At 36.5% G+C, this 27,408-nt stretch overlaps 1 protein-coding gene across 1 annotated transcript in view; it reads left to right on the top strand.

The window, feature by feature from the left end:
• SLC5A8 (solute carrier family 5 member 8) overlaps nucleotides 1-26,128 on the top strand; it is a 64,005-nt gene extending 37,877 nt beyond the window's left edge. The window contains exons 11-15 of the mRNA XM_026013079.2: nucleotides 8,390-8,476; nucleotides 12,000-12,202; nucleotides 18,072-18,175; nucleotides 22,241-22,320; nucleotides 22,581-26,128. Of these exons, the coding sequence (XP_025868864.2) occupies nucleotides 8,390-8,476; nucleotides 12,000-12,202; nucleotides 18,072-18,175; nucleotides 22,241-22,320; nucleotides 22,581-22,703 (597 nt within the window). The 3' untranslated portion in view covers nucleotides 22,704-26,128. The remainder of the gene's footprint in view (nucleotides 1-8,389; nucleotides 8,477-11,999; nucleotides 12,203-18,071; nucleotides 18,176-22,240; nucleotides 22,321-22,580) is intronic.
• The last annotated feature ends 1,280 nt before the right edge of the window (nucleotides 26,129-27,408 follow it).

The raw sequence follows: 27,408 nt of genomic DNA, 5'->3' as shown, positions 1-27,408 counted from the left end.
GAGTTACATTGATTGATTTTCAAATATTTAGCCAGCCTTGTATTCCTGGAATAAACTTCACTTGGTTGTGGTGTATATTTATTTTTATATATTTCTGAATTCTATCTGTGAACATTGTGTTAAAGATTTTTGCATCATGAGATATTGATCTGTAGTTCTTTTTTTATATAATAGCTGTGTCTGGTTTTGACATCACAGTTATTCTAGCTTCATAAAATAAATTGGGAATAATTCTATGTTTTTTTTATAAAATAAATTTATTTTTATTGGTGTTCGATTTGCCAACATACAGAATTACACCCAGTGCTCATCCCATCAAGTGCCCCCCTCAGTGCCCGTCACCCATCCACCCCCACCCCCCGCCCTCCTCCCCTTCCACCACCCCCAGCTCATTTCCCAGAGTTGGGAGTCTTTATGTTCTGTCTCCCTTTCTGATATTTCCTACCCATTTCTTCTCCCTTCCCTTCTATTCCCTTTCACTATTATTTATATTCCCCAAATGAATGAGAACATATAATGTTTGTCCTTCTCCGATTGACTCATTTCACTCAGCATAATACCCTCCAGGTCCATCCACGTTGAAGCAAATGGTGGGTATTTCTCATTTCTAATGGCTGAGTAATATTCCATTGTATACATAAACCACATCTTCTTTATCCATTCATCTTTCGATGGACACCGAGGCTCCTTCCACAGTTTGGCTATTGAGGACATTGCTGCTATAATCATCAGGGTGCAGGTGTCCTGCCGTTTCACTGCATCTGTATCTTTGGGGTAAATCCCCAGCAGTGCAATTGCTGGTTCATAGGGCAGGTCTATTTTTAACTCTTTGAGGAGCCTCCACACAGTTTTCCAGAGTGGCTGCACCAGTTCACATTCCCACCAACAGTGTAAGAGGGTTCCCTTTTCTCCGCATCCTCTCCAACATTTGTGATTTTCTGCCTTGTTAATTTTCCCCATTCTCACTAGTGTGAGGTGGTATCTCATTGTGGTTTTGATTTGTATTTCCCTGATGGCAAGTGATGCAGAGCATTTTCTCATGTGCATGTTGGCCATGTCTATGTCTTCCTCTGTGAGATTTCTCTTCATGTCTTTTGCCCATTTCATGATTGGATTGTTTGTTTCTTTGGTGTTGAGTTTAATAAGTTCTTTATAGATCTTGGAAACTAGCCCTTTATCTGGTAGGTCATTTGCAAATATCTTCTCCCATTCTGTAGGTTGTCTTTTAGTTTTGTTGACTGTATCCTTTGCTGTGCAAAAGCTTCTTATCTTGATGAAGTCCCAATAGTTCATTTTTCCTTTAGCTTCTTTTGCATTCGTGGATGGATCTTGCAAGAAGTTACTGTGGCCGAGTTCAAAAAGGGTATTGCCTGTGTTCTCCTCTAGGGTTTGGATGGAATCTTGTCTCACATTTAGATCTTTCATCCATTTTGAGTTTATCTTCGTGTATGGTGCAAGAGAGTGTTCTAGTTTCATTCTTCTGCATGTGGATGTCCAATTTTCCCAGCACCATTTATTGAAGACACTGTCTTTCTTCCAGTGGATAATCTTTCCTCCTTTATCAAATATTAGTTGACCATAAAGTTGAGGGTCTACTTCTGGATCCTCTATTCTGTTCCATTGATCTATGTGTCTGTTTTTGTGCCAGTACCACACTGTCTTGATGACCTCAGCTTTGTAGTACAACCTGAAATCTGGCATTGTGATGCCCCCAGCTATGGTTTTCTTTTTTAAAATTCCCCTGGCTATTTGGGGTCTTTTCTGATTCCACACAAAACTTAAAATAATTTGTTCTAACTCTCTGAAGAAAGTCCATGGTATTTTGATAGGGATTGCATTAAACGTGTAAATTGCCGTGGGTAACATTGACATTTTCACAATATTAATTCTGCCAATCCATGAGCATGGAATATTTTTCCACCTCTTTGTGTCTTCCCCAATTTCTTTCAGAAGTGTTGTATAGTTTTTAGGGTATAGATCCTTTACCTCTTTGGTTAGGTTTATTCCTAGGTATCTTACACTTTTGGGTGCAATTGTAAATGGGATTGACTCCTTAATTTCTCTTTCTTCTGTCTCATTGTTAGTGTATAGAAATGCCACTCACTTCTGGGCATTGATTTTGTATCCTGCCACACTTCCAAATTGCTGTATGAGTTCTAGCAATCTTGGGGTGGAGGCTTTTGGGTTTTCCATGTAGAGTATCATGTCATCGGCGAAGAGGGAGAGTTTGACTTCTTCTTTGCCAATTTGAATGCCTTTAATGTCTTTTTGTTGTCTGATTGCTGAGGCTAGGACTTCCAGTACTTATGTTGAATAGCAGTGGTGAGAGTGGACATCCTTGTCTTGTTCCTGATCTTAGGGGAACGGTTCCCAGTGTTTCTGCATTGAGAATTATATTTGCTGTGGGTTTTTCGTAGATGCCTTTTAAGATGCTGAGGAATATTCCCTCTATCCCTACACTCTGAAGAGTTTTGATCAGGAATGGATGAGGTATTTTGTCAAATGCTTTCTCTGCATCTATTGAGAGGATCATATGGTTCTTGGTTTTTCTCTTGCTGATATGATGAATCACATTGATTGTTTTACAAGTGTTGAACCAGCCTTGTGTCCCGGGGATAAATCCTACTTGGTCATGGTGAATCATTTTCTTAATGTATTGTTGGATCCTATTGGCTAGTATCCTGTTGAGAATTTTTGCATCCATGTTCATCAGGGATATTGGTCTGTAATTCTTCTTTTTTGGTGGGGTCTTTGTCTGGTTTTGGAATTAAGGTGATGCTGGCCTCATAGAACGAATTTGGAAGTACTCCATCTCTTTCTATCTTTCCAAACAGCTTTAGTAGAATAGGTATGGTTTCTTCTTTAAATGTTTGATAAAATTCCCCTGGGAAGCCATCTGGCCCTGGACTTTTGTGTCTTGGGAGGTTTTTGATGACTGCTTCAATTTCGTCCCTGGTTATTGGCCTGTTCAGGTTTTCTATTTCTTCCTGTTCCAGTTTTGGTAGTTTGTGGCTTTCTAGAATTGCATCCATTTCTTCTAGATTGCCTAATTTATTGGCGTATAGCTGTTCATAAAATGTTTTAAAAATCATTTGTATTTCCTTGGTGTTGGTAGTGATCTCTCCTTTCTCATTCATGGTTTTATTAATTTGAGCCTTCTCTCTCTTCTTTTTAATAAGGCTGGCTAATGGTTTATCTATCTTATTAATTCTTTCAAAAAACCAACTCCTGGTTTTGTTGATGTGTTCCACACTTGGCAGTCTCTTTTTATTGGCATATTAGACCATCTTTTATACTTAATGTAATTATTGGTATGTTAGAGTGTAAGTCTGCCATTTTTTAATGTTTGTTCTTTTTATTTTTTCCCCTTGCCTTCCTATGGGATACTTGCACAATTTTTAGAATCCATTTTTATTTAGCTGTGTTCTTTTGAGTTTGCCTCTTAGTATATAGCATTTTCAATTGTTGCTTTAAGGAATACATTATATAAACTTGATACAATCTACTTTCATTTTACCAGTTTGAGTATAAGACCCATATCTCCCTTTATGTCTGTTTATCTAGTTTTTAATACAGTTGTCAAATATTTACATAAAATTTGAATTATATTAAAATGTTATCATTTTTGCTTCAACAATGAAATGTACCTTAGAAAATTCAAGAGGAGAAGGAAAGCCTATTATATTTAGCCATATCTTGTCTTATTATATTCTTTCTTCTTTCCTGATATTCCAAGGTTCTTCCTTTTTATCATTTGTTTTCTTTTAGAGAACATTCCTTAGCCACTCTTTTAGCATAGATATACTAATAAAAATTGTGTTCATTTCCCTTCATCTTAATATGTATTGATGTCCCCTTTATTCTCAAAAGATATTTTTGTGGGGTATAGGATTCTGAGTCTGCAGTTCTTTTTATCCAGCACTTAAAAAATATGTGCTACTTTCTTTTGGCTTCAATTATTTCTTGAAAAATTTGCTGTCACTCTGGTAATTTTCTTTATTTTTATTTTTTTAAATTTATTTTTTATTGGTGTTCAATTTGCCAACATATAGAATAACACCCAGTGCTCATCCCATAAAGTGCCCCCCTCAGTGCCTGTCACCCAGTCACCCCCACCCCTGCCCACCTCTCCCTCCACACCCCTAGTTCGCTTCCCAGAGTGATTATTTTCCTCATACAGGCAAGGTGTCATTTTTCTCTGGCTACTTTTAGAATTTTTTCTTTGTTACTAGTTTTCAGAAATTTATTTCAGTGTATCTTGGCATGTATTTCTTTGGGTTTATCCCATTTGGAGTTTGCTCAGCTTTTGAACCTGTATGTTTATGTCTCTTGTAAAATTTGGGAAGTTCATACATTATTTCTTTGAGTACTTTTTAGCTTTGCTCTGTCTTTTCTCCTCTAGGGCTCTGATGACATGGATGTTAGATTTTTTTGTTATACTTACACAGATCCTGGAAACTAATTTCATTTTTTAAAAGACTATGTTCTCTCTACTGTTCAGATTGGGTAATTTCTATTGGGTTATCTTCCAGTTTGCTAATTCTTTCCTCTGTCTCTTCCATTCTCTGTTGAACCCATCTATTGAGATTTTTATTTTATTTAGTATTCTTCAGTTTAAAAAAATTCCATTTGATTCTTTATATATGCTGTTTTTGCTGAGACAGTCTATTTTTTTCTAAGACCTTCTGTGTTTTGTTTTGTTTTTTTCATTTATTTCTAGCATGTCCTAATTCCGGAAGCAGTCTTAAAATTTATTATGGCTGTCTTAAAATTTTGTCAAATAAGTCTGATATATCTATCACTTCTGTATTGGCATATATCAAATGTCTTTTTTCATTCAGTTTAAGATCTTCCTAGTTCCTGCTCTAAAAGGTGAATTTCAGTTGAAACCTGAACATTTTCATATTATGTCATGGGACCCTAGATATTACTTACACCTTCTGTTTTAGTTTGCTTTCTCTGACACCACTTCAGCAGGTAAGGGAAAATAATACTTTGTTACTGCCAAGTGGAGGTAGAAGCCCAGGTTCCCTATTTGGTCTCTATTAATACCCAGTAGAGTGACTTATTACTTTTCTGGGTGGAAGTAGTCTTCACTGACACCATGGTGAAGGTGATCTTGTCACTACTGGGCAATATTGAAAGTCCTGATTTTCTGGTAGACCTCCTATGACCTTATCCCAGAAGGAATGGAAAGGGGTACTTTGTTATAGGCTTGTGGTGATGGAAACTAGGCTTCCTAGTTGGCCTTTTCTGATGTGTGTTAGGGGAACACTTCATTCTATGGTATTTGGCTGGAATTGTACAGTCATTTTCTAAAACTTTTCTGTCTTGTTTAGCTGCCCATTTTCTGATCTAGGTTTTGTGTCCCCCAACCTCCACACACCTGTTGTCATTTCTGGGTTACCAGCTTCTTCAGCTCTAAGACTGGGATATATCAGGCAAAATAGATGCTCAGGGAACTCACCACTGTGTCATTCTTCATGTCCCAGAGGCCCTAGCCTGTCTGACCTTTTGTTATTCTCATGTTTGTTTTATATGTAATGTCCAGGATTTTTAGTTTTACAGCAGTATTCTTCTTCAGCATTTCCACTCTATATGGTTTCAATTACCTATGGTCAATTGCAATCTGGAAGCAGGTGTTCCTCCTTCTGACTTGTCATCAGGTGGTCAACAGTAACATAAACTGCATCATTTACCTCACTTCATTTCATCATGTAGGCCGTTAATCTCATATCATCACAAGAAGAGTGAATACAGTAAGTTGAGAGAGAGAGAGAGACCACAGTCATATAACTCACATTACAGTATATTATTATAATTATCCTATTTTATTATTAGTTATTGTTGTTAACCTCTTACCATGCCTAATTTATAAATTAAACTTTATCAAAGGTGTGTATATATATATATAGGAAAAAATATAGTATATATAGTGTTCAGTACCATCTGTGGTTTCAGGCATTCACTGGCGGTCTTAGAACAAATCACTTTCAGATAAGATGGAGCAGACTACTGTATTAATAGGAGGAATAGGAAAAAATATCTGCTTCATCTTTCCAGAAGTGGAAATACCTAATATTTTCCCGCCTAAGGTTTCCTTCTCTTTCTGTGGCATCTGCTAAATCTTTTGTTAGAGAACATTTTGTGTTGGAAAGCTCTTGCCTGCTTCTATGGAGGTGTTGGAAGGTAGAGAACAAACTAATCTTTAGAATAGCCTCTTCTTTCTGAACCTTGCATGAATTACACTGTTTTTAGTGTCAAAGCCTCAGCATAGACTTACCCACCCCTATCTGGGGTATTATTCAATTGTCTAAGTCTTATTTATTTTTCAAGTTTCAATATAAACATCCTTATACAAAAAGACCCTTTCTGTTTCCTGGATAAGTTTGAGTATCCCTCTTCTAAATATTCTCAAAGTACCTTGTGTTTCTCTTATTCTTATTTCCATGATCATACTTTATTGCAGTTATTTATATGATGTCTATTTTACTAAATAGTGTGTAATTCCATAAAGGTAAGAATTTTTTTTGTCCAAAGTTGTATCAAATATCTGGTGTCTACTGCAGTGCTATGACATTTAACAAATTTGGATTGAATGTACTCATTTATGTATTTGCCCATAAACATCCACTTATCTGATTCACCCCAATTACTTCCTGGAACTTCTCTGGCCACATGACCACCTGGGCTCCCTCTCTGGGACTCCTGGACTTCCCCATGATCCAGAAAGTTGAAGGTCAAAACTAAGCAAAGCAGGTCCTCCAAACTCCTGCTTTAGATAGACCTAAGGCTAGGGTCCATTCTGATTGGTTATTGCTTATGGCATACCAGTTAGTAAAATAGTTTGATCTCATCCTAATTTATAAATTAATGAATGATGTCCAAAAGCTCCAAGCTTATCTAGCATATCTAAATGTGCTTTTTTCCATAGTCTGCATTACTGCTTATAACTCTTATTGTGGTTGATTGGCCTTTTTTCATATATCAGTTCTGGCCTGAGTATATACAGTGAGGTATTCTAGTACTGTCATCATAACCGCGGGCCAGTTCTTCCTTGCTTCATCTCTAACCAAGGTATTATTTCTTGAGACAGATGTTTTATGGGAGTATATTCCTTGTGCCTTCAAAACTGTCTCACAAGTCACACTGTCACACCTGCTTCATGGGCCCTGTGACTTATTTGACATTTTGTGGTGAAGTCTGTATTCCTTCCTACTGGGCTCTGGTTCGAGAGAAGTTGTGAAATGACCCTCCAGGATTATATTCCCAAAACATATCCTCCTCAAACACTAGCTCTTTGTCACCTGTATCCACACCCCATTCCCTAGTTCCACAAGGTAGGCTTTACATTTTTTTTTTTAACCAAAAACTGCCATCTATATCCTATAAAATTTTACTTGACTTGGTGTTTTTTCTGTTTTACTGATTCTGTTATTAAGCCCCTTTACTCTGTAGACAAACCAGTGTGTTCACTAATCCTTATTTTATGGTTCTATTCACTCTTAAAAATTAGCCATTGGCTTATTGGGAACTCACATCTCTTGGAATTTTCAGCTTTTGCATTTCTCCATTATTCTCATTGTAATTCTAACATTTTTTCCACTAGCATGATTTTTGGCATCTATACATCAAAGCAAAGGTTGCAGTGAGCCAATTCGATTTTATTTTTTATTTTTAAAGATTTTATTTATTTATTCATGAGAGACAGAGAGAGAGAGAGAGAGAGAGAGAGGCAGAGACACAGGCAGAGGGAGAAGCAGGCTCCATGCAGGGAGCCCGATGTGGGACTTGATCCCTGGGCCTCTGGATCACGCCCTGGGCCAAAGGCAGGCGCTAAACCACTGGGCCACTGGGGCTTCCCTAGCCAATTAGATTTTAAATCTTTTTTGACATGATTTGATCAATTTTATTTTTTTAAATTATCATAGTTTTCATTTTAATTCCATTCTTTGGGAATCAAGGATGGCTCTCGGTTTCATTGCCAGCTGTGTTCACTTACAAATACTTATCCACAGTCTTGTTTTGCAAAAGATTTTGAAACTATCAAAGCACAAAGAAGTGATGTGATTGATTATTATCACTTGCAAGAACAGTTGGGAGAAGCAGTATCTCTTTTGGCTGATAAATTCATATAGGTGTTCCCATTGTCTTGTGATTCTATCTCTTTGTATTCTTCTTCCTTTGTTGAGGATACCTGAATGAATAGATGAATAGTTGAGATTGGGAAGCAGAAGCATTTCAAGTTCTGATCACCTATTTGCCAATGACAAGGGCGCCATGATTTTCAGAGGGAGATTGACTACTTTAAATCCTCATTCTGATGAAATTATTTTGAAACACTTGGTATTTGAGATTGCTAGTTGCTGACTTTTTATTATTTTTGCAGGCAGCACTCAGCATATTTGGCATGGTTGGTGGACCACTTCTGGGCTTGTTTGCTTTGGGCATTTTGGTTCCCTTTGCCAACTCAATTGTAAGTATAAAGAATGAATGTTGTGTAAAGCTTCTTTCCCAACAATAGTAGTGTCTCCACAATTTTTTCTCAATTGGAAAGTTATAGTTGCTCTGATATCTGTCATTAGTGACGTGATGACTTAAAATACTCATACTGACTTCGCTGGGGTATAAAATAAAGTGCTACGCACTGGGACTCTGCATATATGAAGCCAAATGAACACTGCCAAAATTATGTATTTTATAAATATTGTATAGCTAAATCATATATTACAACATAATTATATAACTAACAAAAATATAGAATATATAACATAACTAAAGAATATATATTATGGAACAATGTATATTGTATGTAATCTGTATTATAACTATTATATAATATAACTAAAGGAGCAGCATTTATCTTTTTGCCCTTCTTGGAAAAATCACTAGGATTTATGTGATGAACATTTTTAAAATTTAAAATCAATTAATTAACATATAGTCCATTATTAGTTTCAGAGGTCACTAAACTCTGCCTCTGAAAATCACAAGGATTTAAAAAAAGGAGATCAGGGCAGCCTCGGTGGCTTAGCGGTTTAGCACTGCCTTCAGCCCAGGGCGTGATCCTGGAGTCCTGGGATCAAGTCCCATGTCAGTCAGGATCCCTGCGTGGAGCCTGCTTCTCCCTCTGCCTGTGTCTCTGCCTCTCTCTCTCTCTGTCTCTGTCTCTAATAAATAAATATAATCTAAAATAATAATAATAAATAAAGATAAATTTAAAAATGAGATCAACAGGCTCAAACATGAAATATTTAAGGGCAATAGAGCTGAGGATACCTGTGAATAGCCAGAGTGCAGCAAAGAGAAGCAATAAGATAAACTCTTCACCACCTTGATCAGAATGTTTATATTCCTGATATTTAAAGCTATGGTCCCAATATCATGGTCCCGGCCCCAGAGGTGTGATCATAATTGGGAATAAGTATCCAGAATGAGGTGATATCTCTTTTCCACATAGACACTTCTGTGCCTTTTTTTTTTTTAAGATTTTATTTATTCATTCACGAGAGACACACACAGAGAGAGGCAGAGATACAGGCAGGAGGAGAAGCAGGCTCCACATAGGGAGCCTGATGTGGGACTCAATCCTGGGAATCCAGGATCATGCCCCCAGCCAAAGGCAGACGCTCAACCGTTGAGCCACTCAGTCATCCCACTTCTGTGCTTTGAAGTACTAAATTTGTTTGGAATGAATGAAATTGAAGTTATTTCTATGAAAGCCAGGGGAAACTCCACTGAGTCAGTCCTGCTATAAGCTGAAGTTCAGGATAAACTCATAATATATGTGTGGTGGTTTCATACAGACATAGAATAACTTCAGAACTCTGAATTTACATTTGGAATTCCATTTTCTTCATGAGGCACCAGGGATTGGTAAGGTAGATACTAATAAAGGCTATTACCATTATTATTAATGGTATAATTCTTAAAGAAAATAATTCTCAGCAGATGGTGACGACACTTGTAGTACGCATAGCATAATGTATAGAGATGCTGAATTACTGTGTTGTATCCTGAAACTAACATAACAATGTGTGTTCACTGTACTAAAAATTTTTTTAAAGTAATTCTCAAAAAAATTGTCAGTGAAATATCATATAAAAAGCTAGTTTGGTAGAAATGAATCACAATGAAAGAGAATAGTTTGAATCTACCTCAGAATGTTGAAGCTTTGATTAGACTCTGCATTATGAAATGCACAGTGCTTTGTTGAGTGTCTGAAACATTAGGAGAAACATTAGGACTTTTGGTTTTTGACATTTACAGCCACCATGGGTGGGTTGCCTCCAGAAAAGCTGTAGCAGACTAGGTCCCACATAACCTTTACTCAGGAGAAGTATGATACTATTCCTGTCATAGAAGGTACCCATTTTTACTATATCCATGTCTTTCATCAGCAGAATACCTACCCTTGCTTTGGAATGGACTTCCTGCCTCCCCCTCTCCCTCTATCCATCCCTCCCATCCTCTTCTTGTCCTTTTTTCTTTCCCTTCCTTTGCTTCTCCTTTCTCCCTCTTTCCCTCTCTTCCTCTCATTCATTCATTGAATATTTATGAACTAAGCACTGTCCTGGGAATAGAGAGCACTGAATATTTCTGCACTTGTGGGCTTTATGATTTTGTGGATCTTTGATCAAGCCATGGACAATACTGAGAATAAGCAAGTCTGGCCTGTCAACAGCTGGCCACACTACTATTCCAGCCTCATATTATTGCAAAAATTTATTGCATATCTGCTGTATGTCCAGCACTGTAGTTAAGTGCTTGGGTACCAAAACAAAACAAAATGTAATTCTGCTTTCAAGGTTCACAGCTTAATGAAAGAGCTCAAGTCTTTGTTCCTGACATAAATCCTCTGATCTTGTCATCAGCCTTCATTTTATCCCATCAACAGACCATTCTTTTTTCCTACCCTATGATTTTGCTTATGTTTCTCCCCTTACTTCATCTATTCCCCCCTGACCTCTCTATGGGGATCCCAAGGCACAAGCTGCCCTGACTTGTCTGGTCAGTATTCTTAAAGGAAGGGGGAGGGACACCTGGGTGGCTCAGCGGTTGAGTGTCTGCCTTTGGCTCAGGGTGTGGCCCCGCAGTCCTGGGATCGAGTCCCACATCGGGCTCCCTGCATGGAGCTCGCTTTTCCTTCTGCCTGTGTCTCTGCCTCTCTCCCTCTGTGTCTCTCATGAATAAATGAATAAAATCTTAAAAAAAAAAAAAAAAAGAAAGGGGGAAATTTTCACCACAGAAGAAGAAAGAGTCTTACCAGCTGAAGGTTTGCTTTTGTCCCCATCATTTGGAACCAGGGCTTAAGTCCTTCAAGGTCTAACAGAACACATGGATACTGATGAAAAGCATAAATGAGGAACTCAAGTTTTCCAAAGATTGAGAAACCAAGTATCTTCCGAGAGGACATCTCTTCTTGTCTTTAGAAATACTTGGTGTGGTTGTACACACCAATCATTTGTGAAAACTGCTTCCTATTTTCCCCCTAATTATCCTGAAGCACAATTACAATCATGCATGTTGTTAAGTATGGGAATAAACTCTACATATGCTTTCCCCTTCATAGTCTCTTGTTGATTTGGCATACTATTTTTTCAGAGATTAAATAAAAATAAAGGGGGCAATTGGCCTACTATCAACCATGTGATTGTTGTAGTTACTTGGGTGTGAAGAGAGGAGGAGGCTAGAGCAGAGTGCTAGCTGTGGAAACAGAATAGAAGGAATGAATTATGAGACGGACAAAACAAAAAGTAAGCAGGATAAGATAGGGATGTGGAAAGGGAATGGGGTTGTAGAGTGTCCAGGGCTCTGGGCTTAGGGATCAGTGGCCCATGCTGCCCTTTGCAAGAGGCAGGGACCTTGAGAAAGAGAAGGATTTTAGGAGAGAAGCCAGTAGATCTGGTTTAGGACCCTGTTGAGCTTAACTTTCTAATGTTAATTTCCATCTCAGAAAGCTATATTATTTTTCTTTCAAAAACACTGTTGTTTTGCAGGGAGCACTTGCTGGTCTGATGGCTGGATTTGCTATTTCTTTGTGGGTTGGAATTGGAGCTCAACTTTATCCTCCACTGCCTGAGAGAACTATGCCATTAAGCCTTGAAACCTATGGCTGTAACAACACATACAATGCGACAAATTGGGTGACAACCACAGAAATGCCATTTACTAGTGCTTTTCAAGTACACAATGCTGAAAGGTATTGAATTAAGCTTTTTAATGTCACATTTTAAAGAAATGCGTGTGACAGGTAGAGAACCCCAGTTGCTTTTTGTCTTGCTGCAGTGCTGTGATTTTCCCTAATTCTGAAATAGGTAGAGCCCTTGTGGCTTTCTGGCTGTAGTATTTTGTTCACAAACAGAAAAAATTGCTATATGTTCTTAATTTTGATAGAAGCTTCTGCCTCACTTACAGAACTGGAGAAGACTTGAATAGTGACAAAAAAATTCTGTTATGGGTAAATGCTACCAAGTATCAGCTCTAGTTGAAAGCAAAATCATCTTTTTCAATTAAAAAATGTTTTAAAATGAAAAGCAAAATTATAAAAGAAACTTTGCTTATATAATTTTTGAGGTATAGCCTTTATAGTCTAAAAAAGCTACAATCATCTAAATATGTTAGATCATTGCCATTTGTTTAGGTTTAAAGATTCCAAATCTTTAGAGAACTGGCAATGAGTTGCAGTTGTGATCAACTTGCTTGAGTTTTGTTTGTTTGTTTTTTAAAGATTTTATTTATGTATTCATGAGAGACAGAGAGAGGCAGAGACATAGGCAAAGGGAGAAGCAGGTTCCCTGCAGGGAGCTCAATGTGGAACTTGATCCAAGGACCGCGGGATCACGCCCTGAGACTTAGGCAAACGCTGGGCCTCTGAGCCCAGCCACCCAGGCAGGCATCCCGACTTGCTAGAGTTTTCTGTATGCAGTGTACTTTTGGGCTTCTGGATCCTTATGTCATGTGATTTAATGAAATGATGTCAATCTGTTGGTAGGTGAGTGTTTTATAATATAGTGGACATAAGGGCAATACTTTAGTGGACAATTAAATGTCCAGCCTTAAAGCATAAACCCCTTGAAATATTCAAGGAATACAGAGATGAGGCTGCCACTCCCAAATTATTGCCTCCAGTTCCAGCTTTCCCAGAGTGAAACCATTAAAAACTCATTCCCTTTGGGTCAAGACATGGTGTCTTCCCTCTTATACTGGACGCACTCCTGAGAGAAGGAATGTGACTTATTATTAGTGATTCAGGTTCCAAGCAAAACTCAACTAAGAAAATGCTTTTGCCAATGGAAGTTCAAGGCTGGTAAATGCTGCACAGGTAGAGAGAAAAGGTAGTTCCAGAGCTTGAGGCATATTTGGGGATGTTTGACTAGGTGGGGTGCTTAATATATTTCAGTGACAATTTGAAAGGTGGCAGTATGGCATAGATTTAGACTATGAATCAAAAGACCTGAGTTTTTCAGATGCTCTTGCTATTGTCTGGGGGACTCAGAACAAGATAGTTGTCTGTATTTATTGTTTGTCCATTTAGATAACAACATCTGTCTTACCTTCCTCACAGACTTTTTGTATAGACCAAAGCAACAAATATTTATTGCCATGTATAACAGAAAATGAAACATGCAACAAAAGCACTTTGAAAAAAAAGGGGGTTAGGGGCAAGGAAATGCCAGGAGCAGTTTCAACAAGCACCAAAGCACTAATATATGTGGGGGAGGGGGGATATAGTTGTTAGAATTAGAAAGGGAGAAAAAAAATAATTGAAGGTACATGAGAGGACATTCAGGATGTCCTTGTTTTACGATTTTGCTTAGCATTTATCCTGATTGTGTAAATATCTCTCTTAATTTAAGAGTCTGCAGCAAAACAGTTATTTGGATTCGGAAACAAATAAATTAGCTGAAGTTTAGTATATGCCTGGTACCATAATAACTGGTTTTATATGTTAGCTTACTTATAAAATAACAGGTAATAAGCAAGAATGCCTAAGAATGAACTATCTATGCAGTTCTTGGCTGGCCATTTAGGTAGTATCCCAAGAAAGCCTTCCCCTCCTATTTACAGTGGCTCCTGTCTACTAGGAAGTTATAGTTTAGCTGGAGAGAGTGTGCTAATTTACAGAAAACAATTCAGTAAGCACAGTAAGTATAAAACTAGCATACAGGAAATAGTAATAAATACTTGATAAATATTTGTTAAAATAATGCATAGACATGGAGTGATTAGCATCAAGACTTTGGAAAGGTAGTAGTACTTGAAAGATACAGAGGTTGTCTAGAAGCAGAGGGTCTGGAAAGTTACAGAGAAACACCAGAAGGGAAATGGGGCGGGGAAATAAACACTTAAACAATATCCCGTGTTAAGTGGTATTCATAGACGGTCGAGAGAGCAGAGAGGGGGCAAGCCTAACCCTTCCTAATGGAGTCAAGGAAACCTTCTTAGAGGAGGACTATGTGAGCTGGGGTTAATCAGGTGAGCAAGGTTTGGTGGGAAGGACAGAAGGAAGTGGGTATCACACGACAGAGAAGCAGTGTATGCAAAGGCATGGAGGTCTAAAGCCAATATGGCATCGTAGTCGATCCCACCCAGTTTGGTGTTGCTAGACTACAGGTGAGGAGTAAACGACACAGCTGAAGATGAAACAAAATACCCTTTGGTTGCCTAGATTCTGTGTTTCCATTACCTAGATTCAGTATTTAGTCTTTGACGTCCCAGTGCTTGTATGTATTGATAGATCATTGTAGTTTTAACTTACATTTCCTTGATGACCAGTTATAGTCAATATCTTTTTAGATTTTTTTTTTGGCCATTGCCATCTAGATATCAACTTCTGTGACTTGTCTGTTGAAATCTTTGATCCAGTTTTAAATGGATTCTTAGGTTTTTTTCTTATTTATTTAGGAGTTTTTGATATGTTCTAGATACAAGATATATTTTGAAATAATTTTCTCCTGCTTTGTGTGTTGCTTTTTTACTCTCTGAATTATACTTTTTGGTAATCAGAATTTCATTATAATTAAGTTCAACTTAATTAAAGTCTTTTTTTTAAGTTTTTATTTAAATACCAGTTAGTTAACACATAGTGTAATATTAGTTTCAGGAGTAGAATTGAGTGATTTATCATTTACATAGAACATCCAATGCTCGTTACAACAAGATACCCATCACTCATTTAACCCATCCCTCCATCCACTTCCCCTCCAGTACACCTCAGTTTGTTCTCTATAGTTAAGAATCTGTTTTATGGTTTGCCTCTCCTTTTTACCCTCTTTGTTCATCTGTTTTGTTTGTTAAATTCCACATATAAGTGAAATCATAAGGTATTTGTCTTTCTCTGGCTGACTTACTTTGCTTAACATAATACAATCTAGCACCATCCACATTGTTGCAAATGACAAGATAGATATTCATTTTCACAGTTAAGTAATATTCCATTGTATATATGTACCACATCTTTATCCATTCATCAGTCAATGGACTTTTGAGCTCTTTCCATAATTTGGCTATTGTTGATAATACTGCTATAAACATTGGGGCTCATGTATCTCTTCAAATCAGTATTTTTGTATCCTTTGGTAAATACCTAGTAGTGCAATTGAAGGATCATAGGGTAGTTCTGTGTTTAACTTTTTGAGGAACCTCCATACTGTTTTCCAGAGTGACTGCACCTACTTGCATTCCTACCAACAGTGTAAGAGGGTTCCCCTTTTTCCAAATCCTCACCAACATGTGTTGTTGGTTGTGCTGTTCATTTTAGTCATTCTGACAGGTGTGAGTTGATATATTATTGTAGTTTTGATTTGTATTTCCCTGATGATGAGTGATGTTGAGCATCTTTTTGCGTCTTCCAGCCATCTGGATGTCTTCTTTGGAGAAATTTCTATTCATTTCTTCTGTCTATTTCTTAATTGGATAATTTGTTCTTTGGGTATTGAATTTGATGAGTTTTGTATAGATCTTGGATACTAGCCCTTTGGATACTAGCCTTGGATACAGATCCTCCTCTTGGATCTGGTATGTCATTTGTAAATATCTTCTCCCATTCTGTTTGTTGCCTTTTGGTTTTGTTGACTGCTTCATTTGCTGTGCAGAAGCTTTTTATCTTGATGAAATTTCAATAGTTCATTTTTTTTTTTTGCTTTTGTCTCCCTTGCCTCTGAAGATATGTCTAGCAAGAAGTTGTTATGGCCAAGGTTGAAGAGGTTGCTGTCTGTGTTCTTCTCTAGGATTTTGATGGATTCCTGTCTTACATTGAGGCCTTTCATCCATTTTGAGTTTATCTTTGTGAGTGGTACAAGAGAATGGTTCAGTTTCATTCTTCTGCATGTGACTGTCCAGTTTTCCCAGCAGCATTTATGGAAGATACTGTCTTTTTTCCATTGGATATTCTTTCCAGCTTTGTCGAAGATTAGTTGACCATAGAGTTGAGGGTCTAATTATGGGTTCTCTATTGTGTTCCATTGATCTATGTGTCTGTTTTGTGCCAGTACCACGCTGTCTTGATGATTGCAGCTTTGTAATGGAGCTTGAAGCCTGGGATTGTGATGCCACCAGCTCTGGTTTTCTTTTTCAACATTCCTCTGGTTATTTTGGGCCTTTTCTGGTTCCATAAAAATTTTAGGATTATTTGTTTAGCTCTTTGAAAAATGTCAATGATATTTTGATATGGATTGCATTGAATGTACAAATTGCCCTGGGTAGCATGGACATTTTAACAATATTTATTCTTCCAATCCATGAACATGGAATGTTTTTCCATTTCTTTGTGTTTTCCTCAATTTCTTTCATAAGTGTTCCATAGTTTTCAGAGTACAGGTCCTTTGCCTTTCTGCTTAGGTTTATTTGTAGGTATGTTATGGATTTTGGTGCAATTGTAAATGGGATCTATTCCTTAATTTCTTTTTCTTCTGTCTTGTTGTTAGTGTATAGAAATGTAACTGATTTCTGTGCATTGATTTTATATCCTGCCACGTTGCTGAACTGTTGTATGAGTTCTAGCAATTTTGGGGTGGAGTCTTTTGGGTTTTCTGCATAAAATATCATGTCATCTGTGAAAGGAAAGAAAATATCATGTCATCTGTGAATGGAAAGAAAACCTGCAAACTCATTCTATGAGGTCAGCATAATCTTGATCCCTAAACCAAAGACCCCACCAAAAAAAGAGAATTATAGACCAATATTCCTGATGAACATGGATGCTAAAATTCTCACCAAGGTAGTAGCCAATGGGATCCAACAGTGCAAAAAATATTCTTCAGAACAACCAAGTGGGATTTATTCCTGGGCTGTAAAGGTGGCTCAACATTCGCAAATCAATCAGCATGATGCATCACATTAATAAAAGAAAGGACAGGAACACATTATCCTCTTCATTGATGCACAGAAAACATTTGACAAAATACAGCATCCTTTCTTGATTGAACCTCTTCACAGTGTAGGGGAAAAGGGAACATACCTCAATATCATAAAAGCCTTCTGTGAAAAGCCCACAGTAAATGTCATTCTCAATGGGGAAAAACTGAAAGCTTTTCCCCTAAGGTCAGGAGCATGACAGAGATGCCCACGCTCACCACTGTTCTTCAAATGTCACTTCTTCACAAAGGCTTTCTTTGACCACACATTAGAGTGTAGTTCCTTTTTTCCACTCTGTTTCTCATTACCTTATTTTATGTTCCTTATAGCCCTTTCCACCAGTGGAAATAATTATATTTATTAGTTTACTTGTTTGTTATATTCCTTTCTCCATGAGAATGCAAACTTTATGAGGGCAGGAGCCTTATAAACCTTTTTTTGTGGTAGACTTTCCAATGAAGAACAGTGCCTGGGACATAAAGCAGAGTTGAATGAATACACATGGGCATTTAGTATTATAGTATATGGTCAAGGTTAAGTCAAGCTTTTAATTCTTTATCCAATAAGATAAAGTTAGAACAGCAGATTATGACATTAAAAAACATTGTTAAATATTTTATTTTGACTTTGCCATGCATGACGATTATTGAGACTGCTCTAGTTGCTAGTAGTATCACATGAAATCTTACAGGTATGCTTTTGTTCTATTTTAGGACCCCACTGATGGATAACTGGTATTCTTTATCATATCTATACTTCAGTACTGTTGGAACTTTGGTAACGATGTTCATGGGAATGCTAATTAGTTTACCAACAGGTAACTTTCTAAACATTACTATTGTTGTATTTACCTCTTTTTAAAAAAGATTTTATTTATTTATTCATGAGAGACACACAGAGAGAGGCAAGACACAGGCAGAGGGAGAAGTAGGCTCCATGCAGGGAACCCGATATGGACTTGATCCCTGGACTCTGGGATCACACCCTGAGCCAAAGGCAGATGCTTAACTGCTGAGCCACCCCAGGCATCCCTGCATTTATCTCTATATTGGTTTTTATTATTTTTAAAATAAATTTATTTTTTATTGGTGTTCAATTTGACAACGTACAGAATAACACCCAGTGCTCATCCTGTCAAGTGCCCACCTCAGTGCCTGTCACCCAGTCACCCCCACCCCCCGCCCACCTCCCCATCCACCACCCCTAGTTTGTTTTCCAGAGTTAGGAGTCTTTCATGTTCTGTCTCCCTTTCTGATATTTCCCACTCATTTTTTCTCCTTTCCCCTTTATTCCCTTTCACTGTTTTTTATATTCCCCAAATGAATGAGACCGTATAATGTTTGTCCTTCTCAGATTGACTTATTTCACTCAGCATAATACCCTCCAGTTCCATCCACGTCGAAGCAAATAGTAGGTATTTGTCGTTTCTAATGGCTGAGCAATATTCCATCTCTTTTATAGTATTTATGTTATTGCTCTATAGTCCTTTTAACAACTAGTTTACTTATTCCATTTTCCTCATGGAGATCTGAGTGCCTGTATTTGATTTTGAAAGCAGAAGATTCTATCTGAACCTTTGTTCTGCTATTTACTAGCTGCATAAACTTAGGGAAGTCCATATAGTTACTCTGAGGCTCAGCGGTCTTATATGGTAAGTGAGGATGGTGGTGATTGACTTGCCTATCTCACAGGTTGCTGTAAGATAAAAATAAAATGCTTGACAAAAATCATACGTAGGTATCACAGTGCTAGGGATTTTACATGTGTTATTACAACAGTCCTGTGTCATGGTCTTTTCATTGTCCTAGGCTGACGTTTTGTAGACTGTAATGAAGTATACACATGTAAGAAATGATAATTACAGTCTTCACATCTAAACATAGGGTGAGGCTTTTTTTTCACATGTCCATAAACTTTAAAAACATTATTAAAAAAACAGACTGCTCCTACACATAGTATTCATTGCTCTCTGGGATTGCTATAGAACTTTTATCATGGGACTTCATTTTGTCCCCATTCTGTGAATTCCCTTGGTCTCCCTTCTGTGTTGGAGTCTCTGCTGCCTATATCCCATTATTCCTAATTCTTGTTTATCCCCTTAATTGAATGGAGCACATCCTTTAGTGTGTCCTTGAGAAAGGGTAGACAAGAGGTTTTGAAGATGTGGTGTCCCCAGGAAAAAAAATGTCTTTAATTCTCCCTTCTACTCGATTGATCATTTGTTCAAGTAGAGAATCCTAAAAAAATAACTTTCTTGTTTCTGAGAGGATGTCTTAATTTCCTCTGAGCTCATTATGTTGTTATTGAGAATGCCAGGGGCATGCTACCTGCTGGCCCTTTGCATGTGATCCATTTCACAATGACTGCTTTGCCCTAAGCCCTTGTGAGGGTCTTTTTGATCTGAAGATCCATGTCCTTCAGTTTGAGGACATTCTTCTATATTATTTCTTTTGTAATTTCCCCTGATTTTCTGTTTTCTCTTTCTGGAAACTCTTAGTCCAATGTTTGAGTCTCAGACAGTTATCCTAATTTTATTTTCTTTTCTCTCCTATCATCCATCACTGTGTCTTTAGGTCTACCACATGGGATACTTTTCCAATTTCTTTTCCAATAATTCTCAAAGGAGCACTCTGATCCAGTTTTAAGAATAGTCTGTAAGGAAAGGAGGGCAGGTGGGAAGCTATTGCAGTAATCCAGGTGAGCAATCATGGTGGCTCAAGCTCAAAGCAGGGTAGTAGTGGAGAGCTGGTGAGAAGTACTGGGCTCCTTGATTTCCTACATCCCCTCACCCCAGTACATTCATGGCAATCAGAGTGGGGGAAGCAGCCCCACTGCCCTCTTCATCAAATGTGCAACAACTAGTCAGAAATCCTATATATTGTCCTAGAATGTCTAATATCTTTGCTGTATGCTACAAAAAAGCTACCAACACTGTACCATTTGATAGAATTCTTTTTTTTTAATAAGATTTTATTTATTTATTCATGAGAGACACAAAGAAAGAGGCAGAAACATAGGAAGAGGGAGAAGCAGGCTCTCTGTAGGGAGCCCAATGTGAGACTCAACCACAGGACCCTGTGATCACAACCTAAGGTGAAAGCATAAGCTCAACCACTGAGCCACCCAGGTGTCCCCCACTTGACGAATCCTATCAGTCATTGTTTTGTGGCTCCTAAAAAGCACTGCCTTTCAAACTTCTGTGATACTTATATTTATAATTAATAAATTATATTAATAATTGGTGGTAATATTCATATAAACATATCACCAATTATATTAATTATAATTATCATATATTACAATACATAATTATACATTTATAATAAAGTTTGTAGCTATTTATTACCTCTCAAACAGTTGTTTTAAACTATTCTTTCTTTTCAAAAAGGGCTTTACCTTTCATCATAAATAAAATTATCAACACAATAGATTTATTCCTTTCTCTGTTTTCACATATTTTAAGACAGATTTTAAACTTTTTGTACCAATAACCCAAGTATTCAGATCAGGAATACACCTAAACAATCTCCTTGTACTATTTGACCTTAGACTGTTACTCCACTCATTCCTTTTTTTTTTTTCCTTTAGGACAGTGGGGTATCAGAGCATTCCCTTTGAGCACTCCCTTTTTCCTTAAAAGTTTTTTTTTTCTGATTATCATATACAATTATATCTTCTGTTTTATAAAGTAATGCTTCATCTAGGTGAACAGGCATCCAGTGATAAAAAAAATTCAACTTTATTAATTTCACAAGTGACTTATTCTCACTTCACAGCAGTAGTGAGCACCTTGGGGAAAAAAATCTAGAAACATGAAATCCTAACTCTCCTTGGAATATAAATAGGAATACTAAGACTCACTAAGAATTCAGGCCGTATAGATTTGGTTGGCATTTCATTTTCACCTAACTATGTACTGTGCACCGTGAGTGAGTCTGTCTCCTCATCCATAAAGTGGAGTAAATAATGCCCTAAGTAGACCTTGAGCTCTGACTGCAGTAATTGTTTCACTCATCTACAGGACCTAATAGAGTCTCTTGCCCATGGTAGGCACTCCACAGTGTTGAATGAATTAATTTAAAATTGATCCTGTCTCCGGAACAGCAGAGGTTCCCATAATTAAAAGCCTAATTTTGTACTGAAGTGGTGGTTCGCAAATATTAGAGGGCACGAAGAATACTTTGGAAATTTGGTAAAAATCAGGATTCAGTGGCCCCACCTCAGAGTTTCTGACAGTTTCTCCAGGTTGGAGTCCAGGAATCTGCATTTAAAGTACATCTGCTGAATGATTTGTACAAAAGTAGTTTGAAAACCATACAGTTTTAAAAAGCTTTATCTTTGATGTACAAATAAAATACCAAAACAAAGAATAAGTTAGGGAAGAGGAGTTGAATCAAACACCAATGATCATATTGATTTTTATTTAATTTATTCAATAATTCATAATTTCCTGCATTTCTTTATGCACATGTACGTTCATAGCCATCAAACTGGGGGAAAGGTACCACCTCTGTCTGAAGTAGAGACAAATGGCTTGATATTTTATTGGTGGATCATAGAGGATGTTTTTAAATAAGTTTCCCAACAAGTATGGGGCTCTTGGGTTAAGCACTATATAAAGTAGGTGGCTTCATTTAAGAGCCAACTCGCTCATCCTTAAACACTAGACTTATTTATCACAGTGAATGGCTTGCAGAATCTGAGACTGAGAGAAGGGAAATAGTGAGCCAAGTCTTCAGCACTACGTAAAAGATTCTCTTTCTCTGTGTGTTTTATGAGTGCATAGAGTTGAACTTGCACAAGTTGGATGCTTGTATGATGGGCCATCACTGGGTGGTTAGGATATCTTTTTAACAATGAAAATAATGTAAATGTTTTTCAGGAGGAAGAAAACAAAACTTAGATCGCAGATTCCTACTAACCAAAGAGGACTTTTTATCCAATTTTGACATTTTTAAGAAGGTAAGTTGGCTTTCTTTCTCCTTAAATTAGTAAGACTGTGCTTTTATCACCAGGATAGAAGACTAGTTAGTCGTCAGATTCTCTTTTGAACTCTGATGGACAAGGAAGGAGCTTGCCTTATTCTTTGATGGTCTATTTCTGTTGTATCTCCCGTCTTCGATAGATAACAAAGCTGATTTAGAGAAGGAAAAGCAGTAACAATAATTTAGAATTGAATAGTGCCTTTTTCTAATCACTATGTTAACATTTTCTTTTGGAAGAAGCATATTTTAAGCTATAAATCTCACCCAGTAGAAGATGGTGGAACTGATAATCCTGCCTTCAACCATATTGAATTGAACTACACAGATCAAAGTGACAAGATCAGTGGGACTCATTTGTGAAGTGCCTGTGACCTAGGTGATCTTAAACATTGATTTAGTTACATATGTTTTCTAAGATAATTGGATCAGGTTTAGATTTCTTTTTGGGGGGAGGGTTCTATTATGAGTAAAGTTTGGGAGGCTTTTGGGGAGTAAAATTTTGTTAAAGCAAAGTGCTGACTCTTCACTTACTATACTCATTAACTGTTGCTACTCTGGAGTTGAGTTTCAGCATCAGCATTTTCCTCTATTTCTCTCTCTCTCTTTTTTTAAATGAAGCTGTAGTTTTAAAAGTTATGACCACATATATGCTGAAGGATTAATACACACATATACACACATACTTGATGGTCAAAAAACTATTCTTAAATTTGGGCATTATTAGAAATATTTTCCATGCATTTGATACTAGCATATAAATTTCAGGTTTTACCAAAATCAGAAGTAATACTGAAAAGAGCTTTTCTCCTTCTATGAGATACTCTATTTTTAGGAAACAATGAGGTGACAGATTTACATTGTCTAGATCTTTGCTTCTCATTGATTCATATATCAGCCCTATCAGGGAGCATATTAACCTTGGAACCAATTCTGGCTCAGGAGGGTGGTAGTCAAGAAGCATCCTGTTTGGGGAAGAACATGGGTCCCATGATCAATGTCTTTTTGGTGCTATGTATCTATTCTTGTGCCTTTTCACTAATTATCTGGAGCTCCTGGCTCACTGGCTGCTTATATTGCCTTACGCGCTGGTTCTTACACACAATCCTAGTTTCTCAGGTTGTGTTGTACACTTTACTCTGCTTGCCTTCCTATTTCCCTATTTACTCTATTGCCTTGGGTTTGTCTTGAGATACCCCATGTGAATCATGCTACCCCAGACCTTGGTTCACTAATTCCAGACTATAAATTAGAAACTCCAATGAGCCTGATATTAACAAAAGTACTTTCAACAGAGGTATTTATGAATTTGGTGACCAAAGAACATTTATGTGATTCAGATGGTTAAATTCTGTGGAATTACATGATTATGTTGAATGATATTAATTTGCAGTCAATTGATTTTAAAGGTACATAAGCTTAGGAGTCTTAAATTATGTGTATTCACCCATTTAAAGAGCTAAATTACGTAGGCAAACACTACTGTTTTTTTAATGTTCTGGAATTATTAACCGTATGCTGTGTTCCATGCTTTAAAATTTCAAGTAGCAATCTCAAAGCTTGTTTTGTTAATTTTGCTGCATTTCTAGCTAAAAGTTTGGTCACAGGCTTTTATCAATATTTCTTTTCTACAGTTGCCACATCTATTGTTTAGAAACGTGTTTCTTTTGTTTGTTTGTTTTACAATGTTTTAAAATAACGTGAGAAACATTTAGGCACATTAAAAATATTTTAGAATTAAATACTTTTTTGCTTATTTTCTGATATTTAGGAAAGTATGTTCTGTACATTTATAGGTTGCCAATTGAAAGCATTAAGAAATCAAAAAAATAAAGTAGTGTTTATCTAAAGCAAAGAGATTTATATAACATTTAAATTAATGATTTGTTCAGATATTTCATATGTGTATAAATGTTATTTTTTAATCAACATATTTGTAAGCATACATCAAACTTTGTAAATCTTTCTACAATTTTTTAATGAGTAGGAAGATATAATCTTATTTGTTTTATGCAAGTGTGATTTGAACTCACTATTTATTTACTAAGTGTAAGCACACGTCTGTAGAATGCTTCAATTTTGGAAATCAAAGTCCAGTTATTTAAATAATTCTTTTGTGTATCTAACTGCCGAGGGATATACAGTATGTTCGTAATGAGAGATCTGAGACTTCCATTCTTATTCACTTTTTTAAACAAAATATATCTTGTAACTTTGGGAACTGTTGGTATTTTTACACATAAGGGTGTCAGACCAAATTCTTAAGAAATAAAAGTACTGTTATTAATTATGAAATATAATTTATCTTATGTGAATCTTTGGGTAAAATCAAACAATGTAAAATGCTACTATATCATAATGTAAATGAATCATCTAATGTTCTTAATTATTTCTGAATCACAACAATCCCAACAGGAAGGAAAAGCAACATAACTAGTCTGTTTTCATTTCGTCATTGGCAAATTGTATGACCTTGAATTTATCCTTAATCTCCTCTACTGATGGAGTTTAAGACCAAACACTTAACTACCTTACAGAAATAATGTGAATATAAAAGATTAGATAGCACTTTATTAGTTCAAATAATGTCACTTAACATTTTAATATGAATGGAAATCAAAATTTGAGTCAAGTTCACCTGCTAGCTTAAAAAAAAGACAAACTGTTCATAATTTGCAGTGTAATGATGTGGAGATAGTTCCTTCTCTAAAAAAATATGTGCCACAGAAATATTGAACTAGATTTAGGAATTAGCAAGATTATTCAGAGAGAATGAAACTTTAAGAAAGCTACAGACCAATTATATTCACTCAATAGAGAAATGAAAATTTTATATGCAGGATTTAAAATGGTATAAATGTATATGCATCTATTTGATTGCTTATGCATTATTTTTCTCTCCAGACCAGTAGTTTAGTTCTAATGAGGGCAGTTTTGCACCCGAAGGAACATGTGGAAATATGTGAATACAGTTTTGGTTGTCACAGCTGGTGATGAGGTGCTACTGGCATCTAGGGATAGGATTCAGGGACGCTATCAAACATCCTATGACACATAGGCTAGCCCCTCTCCACAGCAAAAAATGCTCCTGCCTCGAATATCAGATTGTTGAGTTTAAGAAATCCTGTTTTAGAGGCTAAGGTTGCAATTGTGATTTTCCCTAAGTCACACATGTTGGTTTTGTTCCTTTAGGGAAATCACCTTGACTCTTCTATCTGATTATTCTCATCTACAGATTAGGATTAAGGTGTCATTGGTATACACCATGTTATGAAACAGAAAAATGACCATATATATGTTTTCATAGCATTTTTAAAATATTAAGGAATATAAAATTGTAATTATGAAAACAACTCTTAAGAAAGTTTCATTTTGCAACATGATTTCCAACATTAATTACATATTAAGATGAAGGAAATATTAAATATAGGAATATGAAGATTTTATAATTTTATTTATGAAAACCTCAGAAATTGTAGTTTATTTGTTAACCACTCAGTGTCTGTCCATGATGTAGACTCAAGGGAGGGATGGACTTGAGATGAGGAATTAACTCTGTGTCAATTCCTGTAGAAAATTCTTAGTTTTTTCCAAGAAGAGTTGTTGATATAGAATCAACTGAGTGCACACACAGTACTGAAAATTCGGTACACAGTTTAGTTATTGTAAAATTTACTTTTATATTTATGTGCCCATTGTGAAAAATCCTGAGGGAATTGAACTTATGATGTAAAACATGTTTGCATGTCTGACTTTTCAACTTGCTGATTAAACTCTCTACAAATGTCTTTGGTGTTGTCTTTTCTTGGGGAAGAAAATGTCAGATTGAATATAATTAAATTTATCAGCTTTTACAGAGAGTTATTTCCACTTTACCACATAAAGGACTCTTTATACTACATACATATTATAAAAGTGTAAGCAAATAAACATGCAGGACTTTTTGTCACTGAAGAATATTTTATGCTTTAAGTTATTAACACTATTTGAAAATAAAAAATAAGGTCTTCAAGAGTGAAAATTTCTTAGCCACTATCTCTTTGGATCTTCCCGCCTCCCATTTTCTCTGTCGTATAATTCTTTAACTTCTATTAGAGGACTGGCATACCTCTTTATCCTATCCTCCATGTCTCCTATTCTGGTTCACATTTTCTATCTTTTTATATTTAAAAATTTCAGGATGTGTCCACATATATATATGAAAGGTCATTTTCTCTTCAGCTTCTCCTAACTGCTACTTAATCTATCCATTGAGTTTTCCATTTCAATGACTTTATTCTCTTCATTTTTAGAGTTGAATGTGCTTTTTCAAATTTTTCAGTTTCCTATTCTTTCCCAACATTGGGTTCTTCTTTCATTATGATTCCCAAATTATTCTTTTATCACTAATAATCTTAACCATATTTATTATTGCTGTTATGTTATCTGAAACTCTTGATATGCTAATTCTTTTACTTGTTCATTTGCTTACTCTCCACCTTAGTGGTTTCTTTCCTCGTGTAGTTGATCATTTAACTGAAAGTTTATCTTCAGCAGAGGTTGTAATTTTCCCAGTGAGAGTTCCCTGGGCTCCATTTAGTGAAAGTCTGTACAAAGAAGTGTTTAAATTATCTTTGGCTGTGCCCTTGTTTTAACTGCCTTCTACCAATCTTACATCATTATCTCAGGTTAGGGCTTCTGTCTTAGGTTCACAGTATCAATTTTCATCCCTTATCCATGCAAGGCCTGGGGTTTAGGGTTGGAGCCTCAGTTACGTTGTGCCCCATCAAAGACTTGGAAAGAGGCAAACTTTCTTTAACCCTCTCTTTTAAATAATGGGGCAGTTCTTCAAGGCTTCAGGCTTTCAGGGATATTTGGAAGAGTGTTCTCACTCTTCCACATTATGGAAGCAGAAACCTCATCTTTGCCCCTGTGAGGACCAAAGAACTCATCAAGAACTATACCTTCACAGGTTATTCAACATCTACTGGTACCATTGCTATGGTTATGAATTTTTTTTAATTGAGGTAAAATTGGTATATAACATTATATTAGTTTGAAGTATAACCACATAATTTGGCATTTGCAT

The sequence above is a fragment of the Vulpes vulpes genome, chromosome 10, assembly GCF_048418805.1.
Source record: "Vulpes vulpes isolate BD-2025 chromosome 10, VulVul3, whole genome shotgun sequence".
In the NCBI taxonomy this organism is placed as follows: Eukaryota; Metazoa; Chordata; class Mammalia; order Carnivora; family Canidae; genus Vulpes; species Vulpes vulpes.
The sequence above is the reverse complement of the archived record's forward strand: the minus strand, read 5'-3'. Positions and strand labels throughout refer to the sequence as shown.